The sequence below is a fragment of the Salmo trutta genome, chromosome 7 (assembly GCF_901001165.1).
Source record: "Salmo trutta chromosome 7, fSalTru1.1, whole genome shotgun sequence".
Lineage (NCBI taxonomy): Eukaryota > Metazoa > Chordata > Actinopteri > Salmoniformes > Salmonidae > Salmo > Salmo trutta.
The window spans coordinates 1,868,692-1,880,812 of NC_042963.1; the positions used below are offsets into that span (position 1 = coordinate 1,868,692).

The 12,121-nt window shown below is 40.5% G+C and overlaps 1 protein-coding gene across 2 annotated transcripts; it reads right to left on the reverse strand.

The window, feature by feature from the left end:
• Window positions 1-2,248: 2,248 nt before the first annotated feature.
• On the reverse strand, window positions 2,249-11,809 carry LOC115196717 (E3 ubiquitin/ISG15 ligase TRIM25-like). 2 transcript variants are annotated; one of them, XM_029757578.1, is made up of 10 exons: window positions 11,695-11,809; window positions 11,485-11,537; window positions 9,301-9,908; window positions 8,986-9,075; window positions 7,549-7,782; window positions 6,420-6,576; window positions 6,141-6,176; window positions 3,581-3,826; window positions 3,421-3,480; window positions 2,249-3,333 (listed from the first exon to the last, which is right to left on the reverse strand). In XM_029757578.1, the coding sequence occupies exons 3-10, from the start codon at window positions 9,874-9,876 to the stop codon at window positions 2,804-2,806; spliced, it is 1,929 nt and encodes a 642-aa protein (XP_029613438.1). In that variant the 5' UTR covers window positions 9,877-9,908; window positions 11,485-11,537; window positions 11,695-11,809; the 3' UTR covers window positions 2,249-2,803. The 2 variants fall into 2 exon arrangements, with proteins under 2 accessions (XP_029613438.1, XP_029613439.1); XM_029757579.1 differs by lacking the exon at window positions 6,141-6,176.
• Window positions 11,810-12,121: the final 312 nt, after the last annotated feature.

Genomic DNA, 12,121 nt, shown 5'->3' on the forward strand with positions numbered 1-12,121 from the left:
AGAAACTGTGGTGTTAAATAGTTCCAACTGTTAGTTCCCTTGCCCCAATGGGGTGTAAACTAGAATGCTAGCTTCTCTCATTCTTTGTCCAAATTCTTCACTTCTGCTTTTCTGTAATGTTGTAACTACTTAGTTGACAAAAAAGTGTTTCTCTTCCCTTTTTTCAAAACTGTTGGCTGTTTGAATGGTCCCTTTTTTGTGTTGAGTTGGGGGGAAAGAAGGGGAAAAAGTTACTCTAGCCTATCTGCAAAAATACAATTCTAAGATAATTGGCTTTAAAGTTCCAAACCCTCACTGGTTTGAACGGTGTCAGCAATTGTTTTTATTTTGTATTCTTTGGAACTTAACATGAATTGTGGGATTTTGAGTACTTTATAGGTAGAGGACATGTACAGTACAAGGCTATGTCAATAACTCAATTTAGACAAAAATGCAGATAGATCCTTATACTGTAGACTCAAGCTTTCATAGTAGCTCCTCTCTCTCCTTATCTTGAAGCTAGGTCCAGTAGTAGCTCCTCTCTCTCCTAATCTTGAAGCTAGGTCCAGTAGTAGCTCCTCTCTCTCCTTATCTTGAAGCTAGATCCAGTAGTAGCTCCTCTCTCTCCTTATCCTGAAGATAGATCCAGTAGTAGCTCCTCTCTCTCGTCTTGAAGCTTGGTCCAATAATAGCTCCTCTCTCCTTGTCTTGAAGCTAGATCCAATAGTAGCTCCTATCTCTGTCTTGAAGCTAGCTAGGTCCAGTAGTAGCTCCTCTCTCTCGTCTTGAAGCTAGGTCCAGTAATAGCTCCTCTCTCCTTGTCTTGAAGCTAGATCCAATAGTAGCTCCTATCTCTGTCTTGAAGCTAGCTAGGTCCTTTGCTGAGCCTTGTGGGACAGACAATCTGAGAGATAAAAAGCAGAACAGACAGAAGTACTTACCTGGGCATTCACACGATTGGATGTTTGGTAGTAATAAAGAGGTTTTGTGAGAGGACTATTAGAGGAAATTAAATGAATCAAGGACACATTGTAGTATTGCTTCTCAGTAAACGGTACACACTGGGCGCAGACGTCATTTCAACCTTTCGTTTTTATTTACATTTGGTTGAGATGTCAACTAGCGTGAATTCAACTTGAAATCAACAAAAAATGTCAACATGTCATTGGATTTAGGTTAAATGTTGGGTGAAAAACAATACTTAATTCCCTTACTTTTTGCAAATCCAATCAGTTTTCCACATTGATTCAACATCATCAGATATATTCGTTGTTCTTGAAATGCAGTGGAAACATTGATGCAACTAGTTTTTGCCAAGTGGGTATTTACTGAACTAGCTTTGTCATGAGAAGTGCTTTAAAGGAGCAATAAAGTTAATATGAAATTAAAACGTAAACAAAAAAACAGAATAAATTAGCAGTTAATTTCGGATGTCATATTGTATTTGAAAAGATGGCGCCGGAGAAGATGGCTGCCGTTTTATGGGCTCTTAACCAACCGTGCTATTTTATTTTATTTTTTTCACATTGTTTGTAACTTGTTTTGTACATAATGTTGCTGCTACCATCACTTATGACCAAAAAGAGCTTCTGGAAATCAGAACAGCGATTACTCACCTTGAACTGGACAAAGAATCTCTCTTTAATGAGTCAGGAGAGAGCAATTTACTCCAGACACCCGAACAGGCCCTCATCCCCATCCTTCGCAGGAGAAAGAGACGGAAAAGATTTTGCAGAAGGAGATCGGGGTGCCTTGTGAGGATCTGCCGACATGAGGCTAAATCTGCCGTTGCCATCTGTACTATTAGCCAACGTACAATCGCTGGCTAATACATTGGACAAACTAAAAGCACGTATATCCTACCAATGGAACATTAAAAACTGTAATATCTTATGTTTCACCGAGTCGTGGCGACGACATGAATAACATACAGCTGGCGGGTTATACATCGTATCGGCAGGATAAAACAGCAGCCTCTAGTAAGACAAGGGGTGGCGGTCTATGTATATTTGTAAACAACAGCTGGTGCACGATATCTAAGGAAGTCTCAAGGTTTTGCTCGTCTCTGTTATTATCTATGCATAAGTCACTTTAATAACTCTACCTACATGTGTATATATTACCTCAACTACCTCGACTAACCGGTGCCCCCTGTACTATTGTTCTTTTACTGCTGCTCTTATTTATTTGTTACTTTTATTTCTTATTTTTTTAGGTATTTTTCTTAACTGCATTGTTGGTTAAGAGCTTGTAAGTAAGCATTTCACAGTAAGGTCTACACATGTTGTATTTGGCACATGTGACAAATAAAATTTTATTTGATTTTGTGTTGACAGACTCCTGTAACCTACTGTATATATAAGCCTGATTCCATTGTGGTCCCCTTTCCCTAACATTTTGGTGTTGCAGATCTAAAAGAATGGGATAGGTGATGACTCCATGTGCTTTTCTAATAGGCCAAGGGAAGCATCCTCCATATTGCTTACATCCTTCCAGTCCTGTCAAACTTGTGCACACTGAAGGGGTAGGAGCTAACTCCCAAACTGGAACTAGGCCTTGTTTGAGTTTCTCATGGCTTACTATTTTCCTCAGCCCACATAGAGGCCAGCATGCATGTGTTTATACAACAAACCCTGGTTCATCAGATTTGCAGTCAGGACACAAACAATATTTTATGTCAGAGCTGGGGAAAACAGCAGCACTCCATCAGCAGAGACATTAAGCATATTTTTCAGAACTTCTCAAGATTATAAAAAAAAGGAGAAATAACAATGTTATGGACTAAATCCATACCAAGTTTAATATGAAAGTCCCTTTACTTCTATCACTGTGTCAGTATCTTCACAGATGATCCATGACCAACTGTAAACCCAGGATAAAGAGGTTCAGTGAATGTGGTCTGGACTCTGTGGAGGAGGGTCATTGTGTCAGAAACGTTGTAGAAGGACAGAGTTCCTGCCCTGTGGTCCAGGTACACGCCAACTCTGGAGGAGCAGGGGACAGTGATAACAGTTGTAGAGCAGTTGTGCATGAAAGTACAGCTAGAGGTTGAGCAGTATAAACTCAACGACTGATCATTCCGTCCAAACGCAGCAACGTCATCCCATCCGTTTCCATTCCTGATGATTCCTTTATATGAGACGGCTACTTTAACAGAATCCCCGCTCCACTCTACCTCCCAGTAGCAGGCTCTAGACAGACCTTCTCTACACAGCACCTGGACGAAGTAGGTAAATCTGTCTGAATGGTGAAGGTAGGGCTGGGCCTTTCCATTATTTGTCACCTTCCTGTTTCCCTCAGACAGACACAGGCACTCTTGAGCTGAGTTAGGATCCAATGTGAGCGGTAAGGAATCTGAGAAAATGTCAAAACAAAGTTGAAAATGCAGATGTAATAGTGTGTGCATGCATGGGTATATGGAATTGTGCGTTTCAAACTCACATTTCAAGAACTCTTCTCTGATCCTGGGTTCGGGGAGTGGAACATCATGAAGATTTGTTGCTATGGATTACAGAGAGAATCAAATATAGCTGATCCACTCTGATCATCATGGCCCTGGGCACACTCAACAACAGTTGTGTTAAAACGTTTGTGCACTTACCCAGATTGACTAGATAGTGTTGTTTTTCCCGTAGAATCTCATAAAAGGCTGCTTTCACCTTAGAGCCTCCTGAGTGGAGGGCCTCGTACAGCAGTCTCATCTGTTCCTGGCTGGGCCTGGCATCACGGATCGTATTATACATTTCTTTATGAAGCATGCATCTCTGAAGCAGTTCATCTGCTATAGGCATCACCATGGTTACCCTCTGAATGAGCTCAGACCTTTGCTCATCCACAAACTGGACACCTTCAGTTGGAGAGAGAGAGAGAGAAAGTTATGACAATAATATCACCATCTTTCAATCTGCCTCTAGATTTTTATAGTACCAGTCAAAAGTTTGGACACAGGGTTTTTCTTTATTTTGACGATTTTCTACATTCTAGAATAATAGAGAAGATATCAAAACTATGAAATAACACATGGAATCATGTAGTAACCAAATAAGTGTTAAAACCTGTTCGGGATAAGGGGCAGTATTTTCACATTCGGATGAAAAGCGTGCCCAGAGTAAACTGCCTGCTACTCAGACCCAGAGTCAAATATTTGCATATTATTAGTAGATTTGGATAGAAAACACTCTGAAACTTTTCTAAAACTGTTTGAATGATGTCTGTGAGTATAACAGAACTCATATAACAAGCAAAAACCTGAGAAAAATCCAACCAGGAAGTGGGAAATCTGAGGGTTGTAGTTTTTCTTTATAATCCCTATTCAAACTAGTGTCTGTGGGGTCATATTGCACTTCCTAAGGCTTCCACTAGATGTCAACAGTCTTTAGAACCTTGTTTCATGCTTCTACTGTTACTGGGCAGAGAATAAGAGCCCAGTCAATCAGTGGACTGCCTGGGACCAGTGAGTTGTCTTTCTTTTTCCTCTGTAATGAATACGCTATTGTCCGGTTGGAATATTATCGAATGTTTATGTTAAAAAGACCCTAAGGATTGATTGTAAACATCGTTTGACATGTTTCAACGAACGGTAATGGAACATTTTGACTTTTTGTCTCTGGTTTTACGCTCGCGCATTTTGCCTTTGGATAGTGATTTGAACGTGCGAACAAAAGGAGGTATTTGGACATAAATATGGAGTTTTTCGAACAAAAAATAACATTTCTTGTGGGAGTCCTGGGAGTGCATTCCGACGAAGATCAGCAAAGGTAAGTGAAGATTTATAATACTTTTTCTGAGTTTAGTTGACTCCAGAACTTGGCAGGTAACTGTATAGCTTGCTTTGATGGCTGAGCTCTGTACTCAGAATATTGAAAAATGTGCTTTCGCCATAAAGCTATTTTGAAATCTGACACAGCGGTTGCATTAAGGAGAAGTGTACCTATAATTCTTTCAATAACTGTTGTAAAGTCTATCAACGTTTATGATGAGTATTTTTGTAAATTGATGTACTCATTCACCGGAAGTTTTGGGAGGCAATACATTTTCTGAACATCACGCGCCAATGTAAAATGGGGTTTTTGGATATAAATATTAACTTTATCGAACAAAACATACATGTATTGTATAACATTGAGTCCTGGGAGTGTCATCTGATGAAGATCGTCAAAGGTTAGTGATACATTTTTGCTGTATTTCTGGTTTTTGTGATGCCTCTCCTTGCTTGGAAAATGGCTGTGTGGTTTTCTTGTCAAGTTGATGTCCTAACATAATCTAATGTTTTGCTTTCGCCGTAAAGCCTTTTGAAATCGGACAATGTGGTTGGATTAACGAGAAGCTTATCTTTAAAATGGTGTAAAATAGTTGATCGTTTGAGAAAATTTAATTATGATATTTTTGTTGTTTTGTATTTCGCGCCCTGCTATTCCATTGGCTGTTGGCTAGGGGTCCCGCTAGCGGAACTCCTGTCCATAACAAGTTTTAAACAGTTTAATGACAGTTTTGCACACTTTCTCTCAACCAGCTTCATGAGGTAGTCACCTGGAATGCATTTCAATTGTTAAAAGTTCATTTGTGGAATTTCTTTCCTTAATGCATTTGAGGCAATCAGTTATGTTGTGACAAGGTAGGGGTGATATACAGAAGATAGCCCTATTTGGTAAAAGACCAAGTCCGTATTATGGCAAGAACAGCTCAAATAAGCAAAGTGAAACGACAGTCTATCATTACTTTAAGACATGAAGGTCAGTCAATGCGGAACATTTCAAGAACTTTGAAAGTTTCTTCAAGTGCAGTCGCAAAAACCAACAAGCGCTATGATGGAATTGGCTCTCATGAGGACCGCCACAGGAAAGGAAGACCCAGAGTTACCTCTGATGCAGAGGATAAGTTCATTAGAGTTAACTGCACCTTATAAATGCTTCAGAGTTCAAGTAACAGACTCATCTCAACATCAACTGTTCAGAGGAGACTGCGTGAATCAGGCCTTCAAGGTTGAATTGCTGCAAAGAAACCACTACTAGTAAAAATAAAGAAAAACCCTTGAATGAGTAGGTGTCCAAACATTTGAATCGTACTGTATATGAATTAATAAATCATCATTATCATAAAGGTTGCTTTGACCTAAAATCAAATATCATTTAATATGGAGTTGGCCCCAAATGCAACATTACCATATTCCTCTGTACTTATGGTCGCTGGCATCAGTACTAGAATGGTATGAAAGAGCGCCAACGAGAGAGATTTCATGAAACATGTCATGTTAAAGATGCAATATAGAAAGTCTGACAAGCTAAAACATTGTTCTCATATTTACTGTTCAAAATGAAATTATATGATCATACCATATGATTTACTCTCTTGCCAGATAAAGCAACATAATCTTTATGTACCAACATTTCCAAATAACAATAAGATATTACACTGTGCTTTTGCTGTTTGTGATGTCCTACCTTTCCCAGGTATCTTGGCCATTTCCTCCTTGAACATAACCTCCAGTCGCTGTTTTAGTGCAGATATTGATTTCGTTAAATCCTCAAATGAGATTTGGTAGACAGTGATGCTGGGTAAGGCCTCAGATCCAGGAGGGACACAGAGAGACTGGAAACTCTACAGAGACAGATCAGAAAACAAGAAAAAGATTATCAACGTGGGCAAGACAAAAGAGCTGATCGTGGACTACAGGAAACGGAGGGCCAAATGCCCCCATTCACATCGACGGCTATAGTGGAACGGATTGAGAGCTACAAGTTCCTCGGTGTCCACATCGCTATGGACCTATCACGGTCCAAACACACCAACACAGTCGAGAAGAGGGGAAGATAACATCTCTTCCCCCTCAGGAGGCTGAAAAGATTTTGCATGGCCCTCAGATCCTCAAAAAGGTCTACAGCTGTACCACTGAGATTATCTTGACTGGCTGCATCACCGCTTGGTATGGCAACTGCTTGGCTTTTGACTGCAAGGCGCTACAGAGGGTAGCGCTTACAGCCCATTACATCACTGGGACCGAACTTCCTGCCATCCAGGAACTCTATACCAGGCGGTGTCAGAGGAAGGCTTTAAAAATTGTCAAAGACTCCAGCCACCCGAGTTATAGCCTATTCTCTCTGCTACCGCATGGCAAACGTTACTGAGACCCAAAAGCTCCTGAACAGCTTCTACCCCCAAGCCATAAAACTGCTTAAATACTCTACCCACCCACTCACACACGTATCACATATGCTGCTGCCACTGTATATCGATCCTGTTGCCTTGTCACTTTACCCCAACCTATATGTTCATATTTACCTCAATTTCCTCGTACCCCTGCACATAGACTCGGTACTGGTAGCCCCTGTACTGTATATAACCAAGCTATCATTGCTCTGTGTATTTATTTCTCATATTACTATTTTTATTTCTATTACAATTTTTTTATTATGCATTGTTGAGAAGGGCTCGTAAGTTAGCATTTTACTGTTAGTCTACACCTAGTTGTTTACGAAGCACGTGCCAATTAACATTTGATCATGGAGAAAGACATTGACTACACTTCAGGAGTAACACCTGCTGCAATGGACAGAGAGTCAGTGATGTCACCTGGAGAAAATGGATGTGATCCTCTGTGTGTGAGAGCTGCTCCAACTCAGCCTCTCTCCTCTTCAGCTCAGCGACATCCTGCTCCAGTTGCTTCAGGAGTCCTTCAGCCCGACTCACTTCAGCCTTCTCCTGGGCTCTGATAAACTCCTTAATCTCAGAGCGCCTTTTGTCAATGGAGTGGACCAGCTCAGTAAAGATCCTCTCACTTTCCTCAACTGCTGTCTGTGCAGAGCGCTGTTAGGACAAACAGAGAGGAGGGGTTCCATTTTAATAGGGCTAGGCCCCTTTTTTCTCCATTTCCACCTGAATGACGTGCCCAAAGTAAACTGCCTGTTGCTCAGGCCCTGAAGCTAGGATATGCATATAATTGGTACCATTGGAAAGAAAACACTTTGAAGTTTGTAGAAATGTTATAGTAATGTAGGCGAATATAACACAATAGATATGGTAGGAGAAAATCCAAAGGAAAAAATAACCAGAATTGTTTTGGTTGAGAGAGATCATCCTCTTAGAATGGAAAGTATAAGGTCATATTGAAAATTAGCTCCCTGGGTGCAAATCCTATGGCTTCCACAGGGTGTCAGCAGTCTACGTTCAAGGTTTCAGGCTTGTAACTTCCAAAACGAATAAGAAATATCAGTTTTAGTACAGTCTTGGTAATTGGTAATTCGTGTTTGCGCGCGCCATGAAGACAGGGCGCACCTGCTATAATTGGTTTCCTATTGAACATACTTCTTTCCGTAATAAATATTATAGTTTGATTACATTTTAGGGTATCTGAGGAGTAAATAGAAACATATTTTGACTTGTTGAAACAAAGTTTAGGGGTAGATTTTAGGATTCCTTTCTCTGCATGTTGAACGAGTGGATTACTCAAATCGATGGCACCAACTAAACTGACTTTTTGGGATATAAAGAAGGATTTTATTAAACAAAACGACACTACATGTTATAGATGGGACCCTTTGGATGACAAATCAGAAGAAGATTTTCAAAAAGTAAGTGAATATTTAATCGTTATTTGTGAATGTATGAAACCTGTGCCGGTGGAAAAATATTTTGATGTGGGGCGCCGTCCTCAAACAATCACATGGAATGTCTTCGCTGTAATAGCTACTGTAAATTAAACAATGCAGGCAGATTAACAAGAATTTAAGCTTTCAGCCGATATAAGACTGTACTTAAATGTTTAATATCCATCATTTTTATGATTATTTATTTGAATTGCGCACCCTCCAGTTTCACCGGAAGTTGTCCCGCTAGCGGGACGCCTAGCCCTAAAATGTAACCAGTCTATTTACTCAGCTCTCACCAGAACCCCAGCCTGTTCCCCCTAGTTATACTGGACTTCAGTTTAGGAATAGTAAGTCACTTTATAGAGTACTATCTGTTAAGTGGAATCATGTATAAAAAATAAAAAAAAATAAAAAAACTCACCTTGAGTGACTTCACAGCCTGTCTCACCTCCTGTATCTTCCCTTCTCTCTCCTGAATTCTCTGCTTGGCCTGGTTGTCACTTAACTGCTTCTGTAGAGAAACAAATGTCATAAAATGAAAGCTTAAATATGATGATGTTAATTTATTGGCTGTCTTTCTAAAAGCATACGTTTGTCACATATTAGTACCATCATATAGATGTGTTAGTAACATCATACAGACATAATGACTATCTCACATTAAATTATTCTCTGATTAATTACATTTTCAGATCTACTGTATCCTGGATGAGATGTTTAGCGTTGTTGCCCTTACCAGCCTCTCAATCCTTTCTACTGCTGGGGAAACGGTATCATGGCCTTTGTGTTTCTCCATCTCACACTGATAACAGATACACTGCTGATCAGTACGGCAGTAAACCTCCAGCAGCTTGTCATGATTAGAGCAGATCTTCTCCTGTAGTTGTGTGGAGGCTTTGACCAGCTTGTGTTTTTTAAATGCAGGAGATTCATAGTGAGGCTGGAGGTGAGTCTCACAGTAAGAGGCTAAACACACCAGACAGGACTTGACGGCTTTTAATTTTTCCCGAGTACAGACGTCACACTCAATATCTCCAGGTCCACCAAAACAGAGAGCTGGAGGAGCAGCTTGGATTCCTGTCTTCTTCAGTTTCTCCACTAACTCAGTTAGTAGAGGGTTTCTGTTCAGAACAGGTCTTGGGGTAAAGGTCTGCCTGCACTGGGGACAGCTGTACACACCTTTTAGATCATCCTGATCCCAGCAGCCTTTAATACAGTCCATACAGTAGTTGTGTCCACAGGGAATAGCGACTGGATCCTTCAGTAGATCCAGACAGATCGAACAACTGATCAGGTCCGTGGCCTCTGCCATGTTGATGCATACACTGACCAAGCAGCAGAGTTCTGTAAGTAAAGCATTGGTGGTTGTGACTGGGAAGGAAACATTGTGTGTTCTGTAAGAGGTGTGGTGTTGAGCAAAGATCAGGCAGTTGTTGCAGACTCAAGGGAATATCTACAGTAAGTTCCTTTATTTCTTAAAAACGAAAGAACACTCATGACTAATGACTATTTGGTCACACGAAAAATAACTTTCAAAAAGTCTTCATAAGCACTATAAATGCTTCACAGTCAAACAAAGGCTGATATGATATGCCACTATTTAAGAATAATTTATTTTTCAATTCAAATGCTTCACTTTTATTTAGACAGGTGGGTAATTGACAAATGTGTTTCCTACAATTATGCCCTGCCATTGGCTGTGAGTAGATCACCCCAGTTTTCCCAGAAATGCCAACTCTTGCTGCATGAAATAAAGCTGCTTCTGCTGACATTATTGTAAAAAAAAAATTATTTAACTATTTAACTAGGCAAGTCAGTTAAGAACAAATTCTTATTTACAATGACGGCCTACCAAAACGCCTCCTGTGGGGACTGGGGCAGGGATAAAAAAAAATATATATATATATATATATATAAAAAAAAAAACATGGTAGCAGCACAAAACATGGTATAAACATTATCGTGCACAGTCAACAGCACAAAGGGCAAGAATGTAGAGACAACAAAACATCACACAAAGCCGCCACAACTGTCAGTAAAAGTGTCCATGATTGAGTGTTCGAATTAAGAGATTAAGATAAAACTGTCCAGTTTGAGTGTTTGTTGCAGCTCTTTCCAGTCGCTAACTGCAGCAAACTGAGAAGACGAGCGACCCAGGGATGTGTGTGCTTTGGGGCCTTTAACAGAATGTAACTGGCAGAACGGGTGTTGTATGTGGAGGATGAGGGCTGCAGTAGATATCTCATTTAGGGGGGAGTGAGGCCTAAGAGGGTTTTATAAATAAGCATCAACCAGTGGGTTTTGCGACGGGTATACAGACATGACCAGTTTACAGAGGAGTACAAAGTGCAGTGATGTGTCCTATAAGGAGCATTGGTGGCAAATCCGAATGGCAAAAAACATCTAGCCGCTTGAGAGCACCCTTACCTGTCGATCTATAAATTATGTATCCGTAATCTAGCATGGGTAGGATGGTCATCTGAATCAGGGTTAGTTTGGCAGCTGGGGTGAAAGAGGAGCGGTTACGATAGAGGAAACCAAGTCTAGATTTAACTTTAGCCTGCAGCTTTGATATGTGCTGAGAGAAGGACAGTGTACCGTCTAGTCATACTCCCAAGTACTTGTATGAGGTGACAACCTCAAGCTCTAAACCCTCAGAGCTAGTAATCACACCTGTGGGGAGAGGGGCATTCTTCTTACCAAATCACATGACCTTTGTTTTGGAGGTGTTCAGAACAAGGCTGCGCTTAGAGAAAGCTTGTTGGATACTAAGAAAGTCTCTACAATTCCAGTAACCGTCCGGTTCCCCTCAGACAGATACAGGTGCTCATTGACTGTGTTGGGTTCCAAGGTCAACTGGCAAGAATCCCCCATGACAGATTTATCAGGTAGTTCCGGGATTAGAATGTGTTTTACTTACACTTTCAAAACTCCTCTCTGGTCTTGGGCTCAGGAGTGGGGTCCATGATGTCACTAGAGAGAGACAGACAACTCTTTAGTTTAAATCAACATAATCTTCAATAAGATTACAGCATTTAAGGAAAACCTCTATTACAAAAGGAAACTACCACATCTACATGGAGACAACCTCTTCAACTGAATTCCACTAAAACAATTATTATATCTTTACCGAAGTCATGAGGTAAGTCAGCTTGGAGTTGTCTTCATTTTCCCTAGAGCAGATCTATGCCCCTGTTCAGTTCTAGGCCTGTTGACACTCCCATAGACATCAACATCTCACTTCCTCTTCAGTCTCTGCTACCACTTACTTAGTGAGGGACTCATGAAAGAGAGCAAGCCCATAAAATGTACATTACTGCCACCAACTGGACATTATTAAAAAAAAAACACAGCAATCAACAGGCAAGAAAGGAATTCAGAATTCATAATCAACACCTCGCCCCTACACTTTAGGCACTTCTATACATCTGAAACAATTGGAAAGGTGTAAGACATATGGTGAAAATTACATCCAGCCTAAAGGCTATTTCCCAATTTTACAAATTCTCCCAAAATGTGCACTTGCACACTTCTCAACATGTATTTTAAAGCATTGG

Coding starts and splice junctions, on each gene's coding strand:
- LOC115196717 (XM_029757578.1), bottom strand. CDS start 9,876: ATGGCAGAGGCCACGGACCTGATCAGTTGTTCGATCTGTCTGGATCTA. Junction 9,076..9,300: donor TAGAAAGGATTGAGAGGCTG/GTAAGGGCAACA, acceptor GTTTCTCTACAG/AAGCAGTTAAGTGACAACCA. Junction 3,334..3,420: donor CAGAGAAGAGTTCTTGAAAT/GTGAGTTTGAAA, acceptor ACATTTTCTCAG/ATTCCTTACCGCTCACATTG.